General features: G+C 39.5%; 1 protein-coding gene across 1 annotated transcript in view; it reads right to left on the bottom strand.

Moving 5' to 3' along the window:
- DNAH8 (dynein axonemal heavy chain 8) overlaps positions 1–8,643 on the bottom strand; it is a 327,131-nt gene extending 318,488 nt beyond the window's left edge. The window contains exons 1-4 of the mRNA XM_068557934.1: positions 8,468–8,643; positions 4,479–4,578; positions 2,663–3,157; positions 2,419–2,553 (exon numbers count right to left, since the gene is read on the bottom strand). Coding sequence (XP_068414035.1) covers positions 2,419–2,553; positions 2,663–3,112 — 585 coding nt within the window. The 5' untranslated portion in view covers positions 3,113–3,157; positions 4,479–4,578; positions 8,468–8,643. The remainder of the gene's footprint in view (positions 1–2,418; positions 2,554–2,662; positions 3,158–4,478; positions 4,579–8,467) is intronic.
- Positions 8,644–13,859: the final 5,216 nt, after the last annotated feature.

The raw sequence follows: 13,859 nt of genomic DNA, 5'->3' as shown, positions 1-13,859 counted from the left end.
TAAAAGAAAAACTTTTCCATATACCCAGTTACCTAAACAACCACAACAAAACATACCACCCCTCGCTCCAACTTCTTACTCACCCATCCACTAATCGTGATGCCAATTTACTACATGTTCTTGCTTTGTCCATGTAATCAAATGAGCACTCTTATCTCTCCCAGATTTTGACACTGGTTTCCATCCTAGATGTACTTACTATCTTCCCTCCACTGTGGCTTTGCAATTCACCAGCAACTCTTAAGGAAACACCTTTCCTGGCTTGATTCTTCCCTTAATCCTAGATTTCCCATTCCTTGCAGCCTAAGCAGTGTCTGGCCTGGTCCATGATAGCCTTAAAGGAAGAAGCTAACCACAAAGACCCAAAGTCCAAGACACGCCCCAGGAATGACAAGTGGAAGGGTTTGCAGGCATTGGGCACTCCCACTTCCTGGTCAGCATGCTAGCCAGTGAGAGAGACTTCCTCCAAGTAGAGAATGAGAGCCCAGAAAACCAGGTGGCAAATACTTAAGGGTGATAATACCACCTCTGTAGATACCCATCTCCCCAACTTAGTCCTAGCAGCAGTCTTCCTCTGAAGGCACTGCCCAGTCCCCACGTCTATGCCTAAATCTTTTGCAGAGCTAGTGGGATTCCAATTGTGAAGTTAGCCAAATATGTGGCCTTGAAATTTTCAGGTGCAACAACGTTGATTACCTATATGGTTTCTTCCCTAACCAAGCACAGGAATGGTCCTTGGGACAGGCCTGAAGCCTGGGCCTACTGAGAATCACATTTTTTAGAAATTGGCCTTCCCTTCACCTCTTGGTCATCTGCTCAGTGATGTGTGCAAGGTTGTTTTGCATCACTTTCTTCTACCTAGAGAATAGGCAGACACATAACCAGAGGTACCAGAGGAGCCAAAATAGTAGAGAAGAGAGGCCAGGAGAGATGAAAACAAATGAAAAAACAATACAAACAAACAAAAACAACTTGAGAGTGGCAAAGAGAATCCTGTTGCCATTGGGTGGTATCATCCATAGCCAGGACAGGTTACAGAATTTGTGAGGCCCAGTGAAAAATGAAAATTCAGAACCACTTGTTTAGAAATTATTAATAATTTTAAGATGGCAAAAGGAGATCATTTATCCAAGGGCAGGGCCCTTCAGCACAAGGGCCTACTCAACTAATAGCCCGCATGCCCGTGAAGCCATCCTTAGCCACACACACATTCCCACAGGGAACTTTGGTGACCTGGGAAACCATCCTACTTCCAGTTGCTTGCTGTGGCACCTCTTGTTTTATGTACACATCTCCAAGTTTGTCTATCCTTTGCCATTACAATAGCTCAGAGCTATTGATCTCTCCGCATCAATCACATGCCCATGTCACTGTAACACACTAAGGGAACAAGAAAATAACCAATCCCATTCAACTGTCAGGGGCCTGCCAGTTCTAAAGCTTTATAAGGGTCCTGGAAGAAATGAAGGGCAGACAACTTCCAGAACTTGGTAACATACTGCATCAAGCAAGGGAGAGGCTCTTTTAGGAAACACTCCACAGACTCTTCGCTCCTAGAGCAAGCTAAAGAGTTTTGCCCAAGTTCACTGGGCAAGAACAGGGAGTATGGACCCTGATAACGGCAACCTCACCACAATGCCGCCCCCAATGCAACTCTCTCACCCTTGCATTCAGTAGGACAATCGGCTCACCACCAGCATGTACCTGCTCACTGGTCTTGTAGAAGCTCCAGCCCAGGTCACTCCTAGACTTGATAAAAAGCTCAAGCAGCTAAGAGTAATTTTGTTGAAAATTTAGAACCTGAGCTGTAAGGAAGCTATGACAGTGCTTCCAGGAGCTGCTATGAAAGTCACAGTTTATCATATATTACTATAATTAAGGTGACCATATAAATTCATCATTCAAAACTGGGACCCTTTTAGGAGAGAAAGGAGGAACTGTTAATAATTATGCTAGAAAAGTAGGCATAATCCAGGGCTGTCCCTGGCATGCAGAGACACATGGTAATCACCTCGTTGTTTTCGACTATATTCATGCAGTAGTCACTGTTCCCTAGCTCTATTTCTGCAGTTTGTTTTTTGACCCAAATGATTTGCACGTGTAGTTTATATAACCTGTATTTTTAAAATATCACTCTACCTGTGCTTGACTATCCCTCTAACTTCTGACGCCATTTTGAGTTAGAATCTTAGCTCAATTCTAGTTGCCAACTCTTTTTTTCCCTTCCTCCACAATAGTAGGCCAAACTAGAAATATCATCCAATTGGCTATTAACTATGTAAAATAAAGCTTCTTCTCTATTCAGTTAAATCCCAACCGTCTGTTTCTAAATGTTTTGTTGTTCACAACGATTCAAGTTTCTTCAACCAATCACTTCTCAAAGAGTAATTAAAAAATAATAATAAGACTTAAACTTACAGATGGGCAATCCAAAATTAATTCTTCAACAGTTGTTATGTCCAGGCCAAGCTTTTCTGATAGAATTTCAAATATATATTTGTATGAAGGGTCAATTTTCATTTTTCGGTTTTCTCTTGCATCTCTAAATCTTGCCTAAAGAATGAAAACCATATGTAAAAATTGTAATTATGAAGAAAAATCACCAAAATATTTCATTTCAGATAAAAGTGACACTTAATAAAAATGGTATTATAAGCAAAACCTGTCTCTCTTTTAATGTTTCCTGTAGATTTGGAAAGCCACTCATACTTCGGAGATATTTGGATGATCTGCGGGAAGACTGAGAGAGCACATCAGAAGGCATTGATTGAACCATTCGGGGCGCAGGCCTAGGTCGAACCCTTCTCGGATCCGGGTCATCTTCGTCTGGCATAACTATCCTTTCATCAGAAGGAATGAGATTCATATAATCACTTAAAGAGGAAGTAGGACCTTTTTCGGAAAGAGAGACAGTATCTTCTTCAGATGCCTCTTCTGGGAGGGGCGGGGCCTCTTCACTGGGAGGAGGAAGAGGCTCTTCTTCCGGAGGCTGGGGAGCCTCATCTCCTGGATCCGGAGGGGCAACATCTTCTAAGCTAGGAGGTGCTGCCTCTCCCGAAGAGGGCGGGGCTTCTTCTTCCGGAGGGGGTGGGTCACCTTCTTCAGCGCTCATGTTATCCACTCCTTCCACCTGCAGAGCACCTTAAAACTTCAAAACCTAGGATTATAAAATTTTTTTTACAACTGTTCAATAAATTGAGTATGATGTATTAATTTATCCCTCCCATTGAAGCTAGACAGGTAGCAAAATTATCTGTTTCTCCCATACTGCATTATCTAAAGAAACTAAGTTTACAGGGCTAGAGAGAGAATTTTTTTTTAAGTGGGACAGCGCGTGCACACGTGCACACACACACACACACACACACCCCTACACCTACACACCTCTACGGTCTTTTTCAAACTATAAGTAACCACTACAATTGATGGGAGGACACCTGTCCTCAGGTATGGAAAAAGGGCTGAAAAAAGAGTGAGAGCAACTGTACTCAAGGACCAACTGGTGATCAACACCAGGATACTTATCCAAGAGATCAAGCAAAGAACTACATGGACTGAAATGTTCCTTGCTTGGGGGAACTCTGCTACTATACAATTCACCAATCAGACACTCAACTGTCCAGCCATCTCATCTATATGAGCATAACCAGGACCACCCAAAAAGCATAAAACATATTCTCGGAAGCCAGAATGAATATCCCAAGTCCAAACATAAAATTCATGCTAAAATGCGATTGTGACTATTTACTGAAGCAACGATATCATAAAAAGTATAAATCCAACCTACCCAATCAGAAAAGCTCCAATTATAAAGGAGTGTGTAAGTTATCATGAGCACATAACAAGGAAAATTAGGGGGCACCAGCGGAATGGGACAAAACGTTACTTACAGAAAAAAAAATCATATTTAGGACAATAATCAAGCCTCCATCAAAATAAATAGGAGTTTGGGATATGGCTAAGATCCAGAAACCAGTATAACAGTAAATACCTGAAGAACAAAAGAACAAATTCCAAAGCAGATAGTTCAAAAGAAGATGATAAAGAGGCTTTCTAGTGAGAAATTCTGAGGACACTGGTGCAGACCTGGCCTAAGTAAGATGGTGCTTTGCATGAAGGGACACCAGCAGCCCTCCATCAGACACTGAGGTAGCCTGTAACCTGCACCTGACATCTGCCCTCGCCAGGTTTTCCAAAGAACCCATAAACAGCTGAAATTGTCTTCTTTGATATGCTAGGTTGGCCTATTCAAGAACAGAAAGACCCAAACTGACTTTTTAGTTGCCAGCTAACCAGTTTACCTACCCACACCCAAGATGTCAAACAAGGACCAATGTTCTCAAACTGCTACAATACCCAGGAGTTGTGTGTGCATTACGTTCTTACACTTGAAACTGGCCTAGAGGAGTTGGTTGTGCCATCTATAATAACTCAAGAACAGTTATGATGATATACATTAGTGAAGTCATATCAACTACCTGTCACTCTGCTCAAATTTGAATTCTGCAAAACAATTTACTCCATTAAGAGAATCGTGCCTTCTCTCAAAGGATATCAACAGGCATTGTTGTCTGGTTTCTGAAACGAAAGCAAAATTTACTTTAATTTCAATAAATGGTGAAACACATGTACTGATTGAGCTCAGTAGGGCCGGAGAGCTTCTCCATAGGCAGTAAATGCTCTTTCTAGAGACACACAGTTATTTAAGCCAGTATAGAGCCACTATAATTTAAGCCATCAAGGAAAGATTAAAGTTGAATCATGACATTTTGTTTAAGAAATCAAGGAAGTATACAATAAATCTTAATGAGTTTTCCATCTAAAAATGACAACTATTTCTTAAGTGTTGGCACAGATTCACAGATTAAATTTTCACAAAATGTTATTACCCAACACAATTAATTCCCTGGAGATTCAAGATAGTTAAGATTCATGGCACATAATTTCAGAACTAGAAAATAAACCTTAGAAATCACCTAGTTTAACTCTCCCTTTTTACTGATAATGAAACTAAGATCCAGAGAAGTCACAGATCTTATCCAACTACACACCCAATTGATCTTTCTAAACTTCAGATCATATCATATCACGGCCCTATTTAGTTTTGCCCCCTTGTTCACCTAGTTATTTGTAATCTTGCAATGAAAGGATATTAAAAGCTAAAAAAGCTTAAGGTAGTCCTGAATAACATCAGTTAGGTTAAACAAAATCTATGACTAAGGTCAGGCTGAATCGATAGGCTTAGAGAAGGAAAATTGAAAGCAAGTAAAAAGGAATGGGAAAGAAGGAAAGAAAGCTGAAAATAAGACAAATAGAGTGTAAAGAGAAGAAAAAAAACCCCGAAATCCTCTCCCTCCGTTTCTGTGCCACAGTTGCCATCATTCAAAGTGGTGTGAGTAACTGAAACATGGCCAAGGGCATGACACTCACTCTTGGAGAAAGAAAACAAGACAAGATTCTTGTCCTCCAGCATTCACAATCCTATTGAGGAGATAAAGTAATCTTTGCAAATCAACCAAGAGTGTAAAATTGTAGAGTTCTACCAGAAAAGGAAATTAGAAAAGGAAAAAAATAGTGTGGACAAAATAGACAAAGATGATTTCATGCAGGATTTGGACATAAGTTGGCCTTGAAGGATAAGAAGGATTCAATCAGAAGCGGAAAGAAAAAAATCTAGATAAAGAAGTAAAGAGGTAAAGCTACGAAAAATTATGAAGAGGTCAGAAGAGGGAGAATTTAGCTGGGAAAAACAAGTGCTTAGAATTATGCAATATCATATTTATTCTTCCAAAAGACCACAAATAGCAAGGATTCAGAATCAGTTAAAATAAAGAACAAAATGTGGTTTTCATACAAGCACAGATTCTTAATGTTAACATGTTAGGGAACAGGCTCGGTTCTACTCAGATCTTTTTTTCTAGCACTCCTAGGTCATGTGTGAAAATCTCCTAATCAAGAATTCCCCAAGTTTATAATAAAATACACTGAAAGAGGTCATTGTGAGTTACTCTGCTCCTATGGTAATCCAATAAACATAGTCTATAGCCTCAATTCAGGTAAACATATTTAAATATAACATACATATACTTTCCACCTCTGTGTGTGTCTCCTTACCTCAGTTTCCTTGGGATTTATGTGAAGCTATTTTAAGGGGGGGGGGGGACAGCATTTAATTTCTAAAACTTATTAGAATACTCCTCTCAGAATATATGTTTTATGTAAAGAGTTCAATTTGCACTCTGTGAATTGAGTGCTGACATATATATCTCAAGCTAAGGACAGGGTAAGCTCTTATTTTGTGAACATAAAGAGTCTTTATGGTCAGTAGTCTGTACACAACGGCAATACGGAAAATGATAACAAGGTATTAATTGCTATCATGACTGAGAAACAAGTAATTTCTAAATAATTTGTTACAGTTTACATTTTTAAAGTAAATCATATACCTCAGACTCTCAAAATAAATAAATTACTACTGCCATTTTGCGGAGATTTTGCTTAAGGAAGCTGTAGAATTCTTCCTCTGATGAAATCATTTGAGATGCTTTTCCTACATGGTTTTCAAATGTCAAATCATACTTGGCATGTAATGAACTCTAAATATAAAATGTCAGTTTACCACTCCCAAAGACTGGTGTAATTATTTAACTGTAACTTAGAAAATGTACACAGCTGTTTTATATAGAAGAATTCCTAAAAACTGTAGCAAAAATTTTAATAGATTACATAGTTGAAATGGAAAAATTTTTAGTAAATATAAATTAGCTTACTATATATACACATTCACATGTTTGTATATATGCAACATGTTTGCAACAGCAAAAAGAAGCAAGAAAACAAATACACTTCCTGGAAACAACCAAAATGTTCCTTAATAAAGGATGCATTAATTATACCGTAGTACTCTGTTCAATAAAGTTTTAATTTGACATTAGCAATAAAAATAATGAGGTAAAGCTATATATACAGATATAGAAACATCTCAATCACATATTGTTACATGGAGAAAAAACCAAGGTAGTACTGTGCATTGTATATCAATTGTATAAATTTTTTAAAGTGTATGTAGGCATATACATGGTATTTCATCTATTCTAAGATGCACACTTTTAAGAAGGTTTAACTGGAAACCTTTTTTCCTTTCCTCACATCTTTTTCCTTTATGCTGTTACATATAATATGTAGTTTCCATCTATGTAATTGCATAAAATTATAATCAGTAACAGTTTAGATTTAATAAAATGCATTAGAAGCTTTCCAGGACAGATACACAATGAATTATGAACAATGATCACCTTGAGTAAAAAAGGCCAGATAAGAGAAGCAGAGGAAGAGCTGTACTTTTCAATTTGATAACTTTATGGTTTTTTAAAAATTATAATCATGTGCATATTTTACTTGTATAATATGTGTTTATATCATATACAATAACACACAATATGTGTTTATATTTTTCTCCTATATATCTTAGGACTTAAAATTTAGAACCTAAATTTCCCTCTGAATTTTAGAATTTAGCAAGATTACTTCGGCAACAAAGGGGCGGGCCTTTACTCCAAGTATTCACGCTTTGCTGGCCATAAGAGCACAGAGGGGATGCGGGATAAACACCTTTTCGTCTTCTCCTCCTCCTCCTCCTCCCCGTGTCCTCCCCAGACAACTTGCTGCCAAATACAATCATTTTAAATTCCCACCACCCCTTCTCTTTAAGTTCAATTTTGGAGGTTCATTGGACGTCCACAAAATCATTCCTAGTCATTTCCAGGAGCAAGTTGCCATTTCAATCACACCCCTTTCTCTTGTGCCCATCTCTGTACCCCTATCCCTTCATGATGACTAAGGGGTCTCTGCGTGCTTGGCCGCTGTGACGACATACACAACCGAGAAGCCCCTCCAAAGCAAAACGCACAAACGGAGGGGGGGGTGGCTGGGGCAGAGGGCAGACTGTTAAACACACACAGGGTGGTCAACGTCAAGAAAAGGTGAATGAAGAAAGGGCTGAAAGAGACTAGAAGGGAAAGAAACTTCTGGAAAAAAACGACAGAGATGATGACATTTGACTTGGGTCTGAAGAGCTGTCAGGAGAGGACGGGAGAGGGGACTATCCTAGCAAGAAAGCAGGGAAAGGCTTAGCTTGCTTAGGAGAAGTGGCAAATTTAGTGATGAGATTTTCGTGGTGTAGGGGAGTGAGGAGGAGCGAGGGCAGAAGATTAGCCTGAATGGCTAGACCTTCTGTTTGTCTTACTTTTGAATTCTTAAAAGGGGGAGCGGAGTGTGGAGTCTGTCAGACGTCCAACGAAGAGACTGGGATTCACCAAGGGCAGGGGCTCGCTGCGGGTTGTAGTGGGGTGGGAACTGGACAGGTTGGGGGCATTAGCGGGGAGCTGGGGGGCAGAGGGAGGCAAGTAGGCCGGACCTCAGCGGGGCGGGGAATCCGACTCTGCGCGAGTCTCCGAGGCGCACTCACCCGCCGCTCAGCTCAGCCTGGCGGCCCCGAGCGTCCGCGCAGCCCCGGGAGCTGCTCCTGCTCGGTCTCCGCGGCCACCGAGGCTCGGCCGTTGGGAGTCCGAGGCCCGCTCGCTCCCCGGCGCCCCGCGCGGGGTCCGCCGGGCTCTGCTCCCTGCGGGGCGCGGGGGCGCGGGCTTTCCCCACCCCGTGCCGCCCCCGCGCGCTCGCGGGCCAGGACAATCACCCCACGAGCCCGAGAAGTGAAACACTGTTTAGGGGCCCTTGGGCCGCCGCGGCAGGAGCAGCTGCCTAGAGATGGAATATTTCAGGGGGTGGGGACTTGGGAGGATTCCAAGGTAGGCTTTGAGGGGATTGGTACGGAAATGCCTTGATATATAAAACAGCGTTTTCTATGACCTTTACGTTTTCTGAAGTTACTTCGTGTCTCACTAGAGAACATTAAATGTTTTCTTTTGAATTTGTTTGCTCAGAAACCTATGACTGGTAATATAGAGTAGAAAGACTGAAGAAAACTGACTACTTTTCAAAGTTTACCCCACCTCGGCCCTTTCCAGTACATTTCTGCTTTTACCCCTGACGAGGCGTGATGGGTCTCCATTTTAATTAGGTGTTAAATATATATATATTCTGTGCTACCCAGTAACTCAGTTAGTTCTGAAACTCAGATTGTGAACATGCTGTAGTCCTGGGTGTCCTCATTTATAAAATAAAATGCAGGAGATAAGATGATCTCTAAGTTCCCTTCTTGTTCCAAAAATCTATAACTCCATTATGTTTCAAGCCTCATTGACTGAAAGATGATACTATGGACAGAAATAAAAACATCAAGACAACCCACTGGAAATGTCTAAATGTTGTAGGGAATGTACAATTAAAGTACACAGATTATCAATATTTCTTGTTATAATTGTCCTAACATAGCCACATGATCTTATTATCAAATAATAATTTAAGTAGCCAGCCATTCAAGTAAAATATATATAAAATATATATAAATATATATAAATATTGAGTAACTATCCACAGTTCATTCTTTGAGCTTTTCTTTATGGCTGAAACAGCACACCTATACCCTGTTTAGTTGTCCATCCTATTTAGTTTGAAAAAAAAAAAACACTGACAATAGAGACCTAGGCAACTAATAAAACAATGTTCGTTAAGGAAAATTAACTCTACCATAAAAGTATTTTAAACATATTCTGAGTAGATTTCCTAATCTTAATTTTACTAACATACAAAACAAAACAAAAAACAAAACAGGTATGTGCACCTTGCAGTGGGTTGAATTGTGTCCCCCTAAAATAAGTCCAAGTCTGTTGTTTCCTGCTACCTGTCTGTGAATGTGACGTTATTTGGAAATAGTGTCTTTGCAGGCAAACTTAAGGATCTCAAGGTGAGATCACCCTGGGTCTACAGTGGGCCCTTAATCCTATGACTGGTGTCCTTAGAAGAGAAAGAGGAGAGAGATTTCAGACACAGGGAAGGAGGCCATGTGAAGACCCAGGCAGAGATTGGAGTTATGCTGCCACAAACCAAGGAACACATGGAGCCACCAAAAGATGGAAAAGGCAAGGAAGCATTCTGCCCTAGAGCCTTTAGAGAGAGTATAGTCCTGCCAACAACTTGATTTCACACTTCTAGCTTCCAGAATTGTGAGAGAATAAATTTTTGTTGTTTTAAGCCACCAAGTTTTTGATGATTTGTTACATCAGCTCAAGGAAACTAATATCCCTTCTACCAAAAAGGAAACAGTTGTAAACTCTATTTGGAATTTGTGTCTTCTAAAATAGTGACTATTCTAAACTATTCCTTCCCCACTATTGCTGTCTTTTCTTTTGTTTCTGTATGTGGTGCTTATTACTTTTAAGCTTTTAAAAAATATATTATATATATTTAAGAGATACAGAGAAGTATAAAGAATAATACAACTATCCATTTACCCAACATCCAGCTTAAGTTATGAAACAACGTCAAAACATTTAAATCCCCAGTATATCCCTCCCCTTTGGCTTTTTCCATTGTTGTTTAGAGCAAATCATGTTCTTGAATTTGGAGTTGTTTTTTCCCAGGTACTTTCTGATGCCATTACTGGATGTATATTTAGCCCTAAGCAATACATTATATTCTTGCAGAGTTTAAAACTTTTTAAAAAGTTGTATTGGTCATATGAATTCTTCTGCAACTTTTAATTATTTCATTTCTATTTGTGAGATTTATCAATATTGGAATATGTTCCTCAGATTCATTCATTTTCACTTATGTATATTATTCCACTGTGAAAATAACACAATTTATTTTCTCACAGTTGGACATTTAGGTTTTATCAATTTTTTTTTTCTATTCAAACTTTGTCTCTTATACTTAGAGTGTAGGCGTAATAGTCCTCTGGATATGTACTTAGTAGGATGTACTGTCTTTAACTTTACTTAAATGCTGTCAAATTATTTTCCAAAGTGTTTATAATAATTTAGGTTTCCACCAGCAAACACTGCTCCTCATTCACACCAACACTTGACACTGATACACTATGAATTAAAAAATTTTTGTCAATCTGAAGGGTATGAAAGGAACCTCATTTTTATGTTAAATTGCATTTCCCTGTTTTCCAGTAAGTTAGAGCATTTTTTCATGTGCCTATTAGTTACTTGTGTTTCCTCTTTTGTAAACTGCCTATTTTTCTCTTTTGCCATTTTTTTCTCCTGAGTTACCTTTTCCTCATTGATTTGTAAGGGTTTTTACATATTATGGATACTGATCCTTTGTTGGCTATGTGTGTTGCCCATACCTTCTCCCACTTTGTGGTTTGTCTTTTTACTTTTTTATGGTGTGTTTTAATTAAGATATTTTTTCTTTTATATTTTGTGCTTTTACATCTCAGTAAGAAATTCCTACCATGAATTCATAAAGATATTCTCTGATATCTTATTCTTTACATGTTTAAGGTTTGCCTTTTCACTTTTATATCTTTAATACACACTTGCACTTCTGTTTTTCTTTATGGTGTGAAATGGAGAAATCTGCTTTTTTTTTTCCGTATAGATAAATGATGGCGTCCTAGCACCATTCATTGAAAAAGTCATCCTTTCCCCAATGATCTGCAGTACTAGCTCTGATCTAGATCAAGTTTTCATGTGTGTACATGTGTGTGATAGTTGTGTATTGCTGCACAATAAATTACCCCAAAACTTAGCAGCTAAAAACAACAAACATTTATTATCTCATAGTTTCTGTGGGTTAGGAATCTGGGAGTGGTCTAGCCGGGTAGTTCTGGCTCAAGGTTCTCACAAGATCAACTTGTTAAGGGGTCAACTGGGGCAGCAGTTATCTCAAAGTTCTCCTAGGAGAGGACCCACTTCCAAACTCACTCATGTGGCTGTTGGCAAGCCTCAGATCCTCACTGGCTGTTGACAGGGGACATCAGTTCCTTGCTACATGAGTCTCTCCATATGTTGCTCACAACGTGGCAGCTTGCTTACCCTCTGACTGAGAGATTGGAGAAAAAGAAAGTAAGAGAGAGATCCCAAGACAAGAATCACAGTCTTTACATAGTCTAACTCAGAAGTGACATCCCATCACTTCTGCCATATTCTATTCCTTAGAAGTGAGTCACTAAATCCATATTCAAGGGGAGAGGATAACACAAGAGCATAAATACCAGGAGGTGGGGATCATTGGGGCTATTTTAGAGCTGCTTGCCACAGTTCCCATTTATTGATCTATACCAGTGCCATTGCCACATTGTCTTACTGTCTTGGATGGGTAGGTTCCCCTACTTTTTTTCTTTTTTTTTTTTTTTTGGCCTTGCTCTGCAGTTTGCGGGATCTCAGCTCCCCAACCAGGGATTGAACCGGGGCCACAGCCGTGAAAGTGCCAAATTCTAACCACTAGACCACCAGGGAACTCCCCTTATTTATTCTTCAAATGTGTCTTGTCTATTTGGGGCTCTAAAATCAGAATCCACAATCAGCTTATTCAGTTCATCGAAAAACCCATCAGGATTTTTATTGGAATTGCATTACATTAATGTATTAATTTGTAAATGAATCAGTATTTTATGATATTGAGTCTTCCTATCCATTTACATGGTTTATCTCATATATTCTGGGAAGTTCACCAGAGGGGTTAGAGGAAAAACACAGCTTGCGACGTCTTTTCAATAAAATGTTTCAGACAAATTTCTTTTGTCTGGGTTTCCTATGCAAAAATTCAGTGGTAATGCACAGTGTGTTGAGGGTTAGTGTATTGCCTCAATTCCTTGGTTTAGCAGCTTTAAGGTCTATCTCCACGTCCAAGTTCTGTAGTTGTAGTACATTGAGTTTTGACAAGATATCCCTCAATAAGTTAGTACCAGGTGTGCACAAAATTTCTGTTGAAACTCTATGCTTCAGTTTGCGCAGGAACTCTCTGCTTATAAGAACAGCTTCCCTCTTCTTTTGGGGAACTGCTTTGCCCCCCGATTCCAAGCAGGTTGTTCTAATCCAGGCTGTCAATCACTGTGCCCTGACCACAGGAGTAAGCACAGGTCCTAGTCTAGGCCAACAGAGGCTCCTCCCTGGATTTTATCAAAATTGGAATTCAGGGAAGAGGTTCACTCTCTCTCTGGTGAGAGGCTGAGAGCTCCAGGTTTCTAGACTAGTGGAGCAGTTATGTCTGACAAAATGAAGCTGAGATGAAGAAAGAAGCTGAGATGAGAGATGGAGACATCTTGGTGGTGGCCAGGTGCCTGGTGCTAGATGCCTGGTGCCAGATGCCTCCCTGCCCTGCTTCAGTTTGATTGAGTGAGCCAACAAATTCCCATTTTGCCCAACTCCCTGAAACCCAAATTCCTGACATCCATCCATCTTTCTACTAATTTATATAGACCATCCTATTCACTTAAAAACACTGTCAAATCTCATTCCTCATTCATTTATTAATATAAAGTCCTTTCCTAAATTATGTTTACAGTGATCATGATCATTTAGTCTTTCAACAACAGGAAGTATTTATTGAGAATCTACTATGTGCCCGTCATCAAAGAACACAGTGATGACTAAGTTTTCCAATGAACACAACTAAAATATGTGCCTTAGCAAAATTAACGTAAAACTCACTGTAAGTTAGGGACATTTAGGTAAGCAGTGAAACCATAACTTAAATCTCGTTTGATCCTCACCAAAATCCTGCAAGGAAGCTCAGAGAAGGTTCATTAATTACTCCAAGCTTCTAGAGCTAATAAACAGTGGAACCAAAGCTTGAACCTAGGTTTCTGGCTAAGTCAGAGTTGTTTTAATTATCCTGTGCTGCTTAAAGTGAGAAAATAGTTTTGGATCCTTATAATTGAAAAATTATAACTCCCAATTCTCTTTCCATCAGATTCGTATTTCCTACCACGTTGCAGCCCTGAGGTA

This window comes from Eschrichtius robustus, chromosome 12 (assembly GCF_028021215.1).
Source record: "Eschrichtius robustus isolate mEscRob2 chromosome 12, mEscRob2.pri, whole genome shotgun sequence".
NCBI lineage: Eukaryota > Metazoa > Chordata > Mammalia > Artiodactyla > Eschrichtiidae > Eschrichtius > Eschrichtius robustus.
This window is presented reverse-complemented; position numbering and strand designations above follow the sequence as displayed.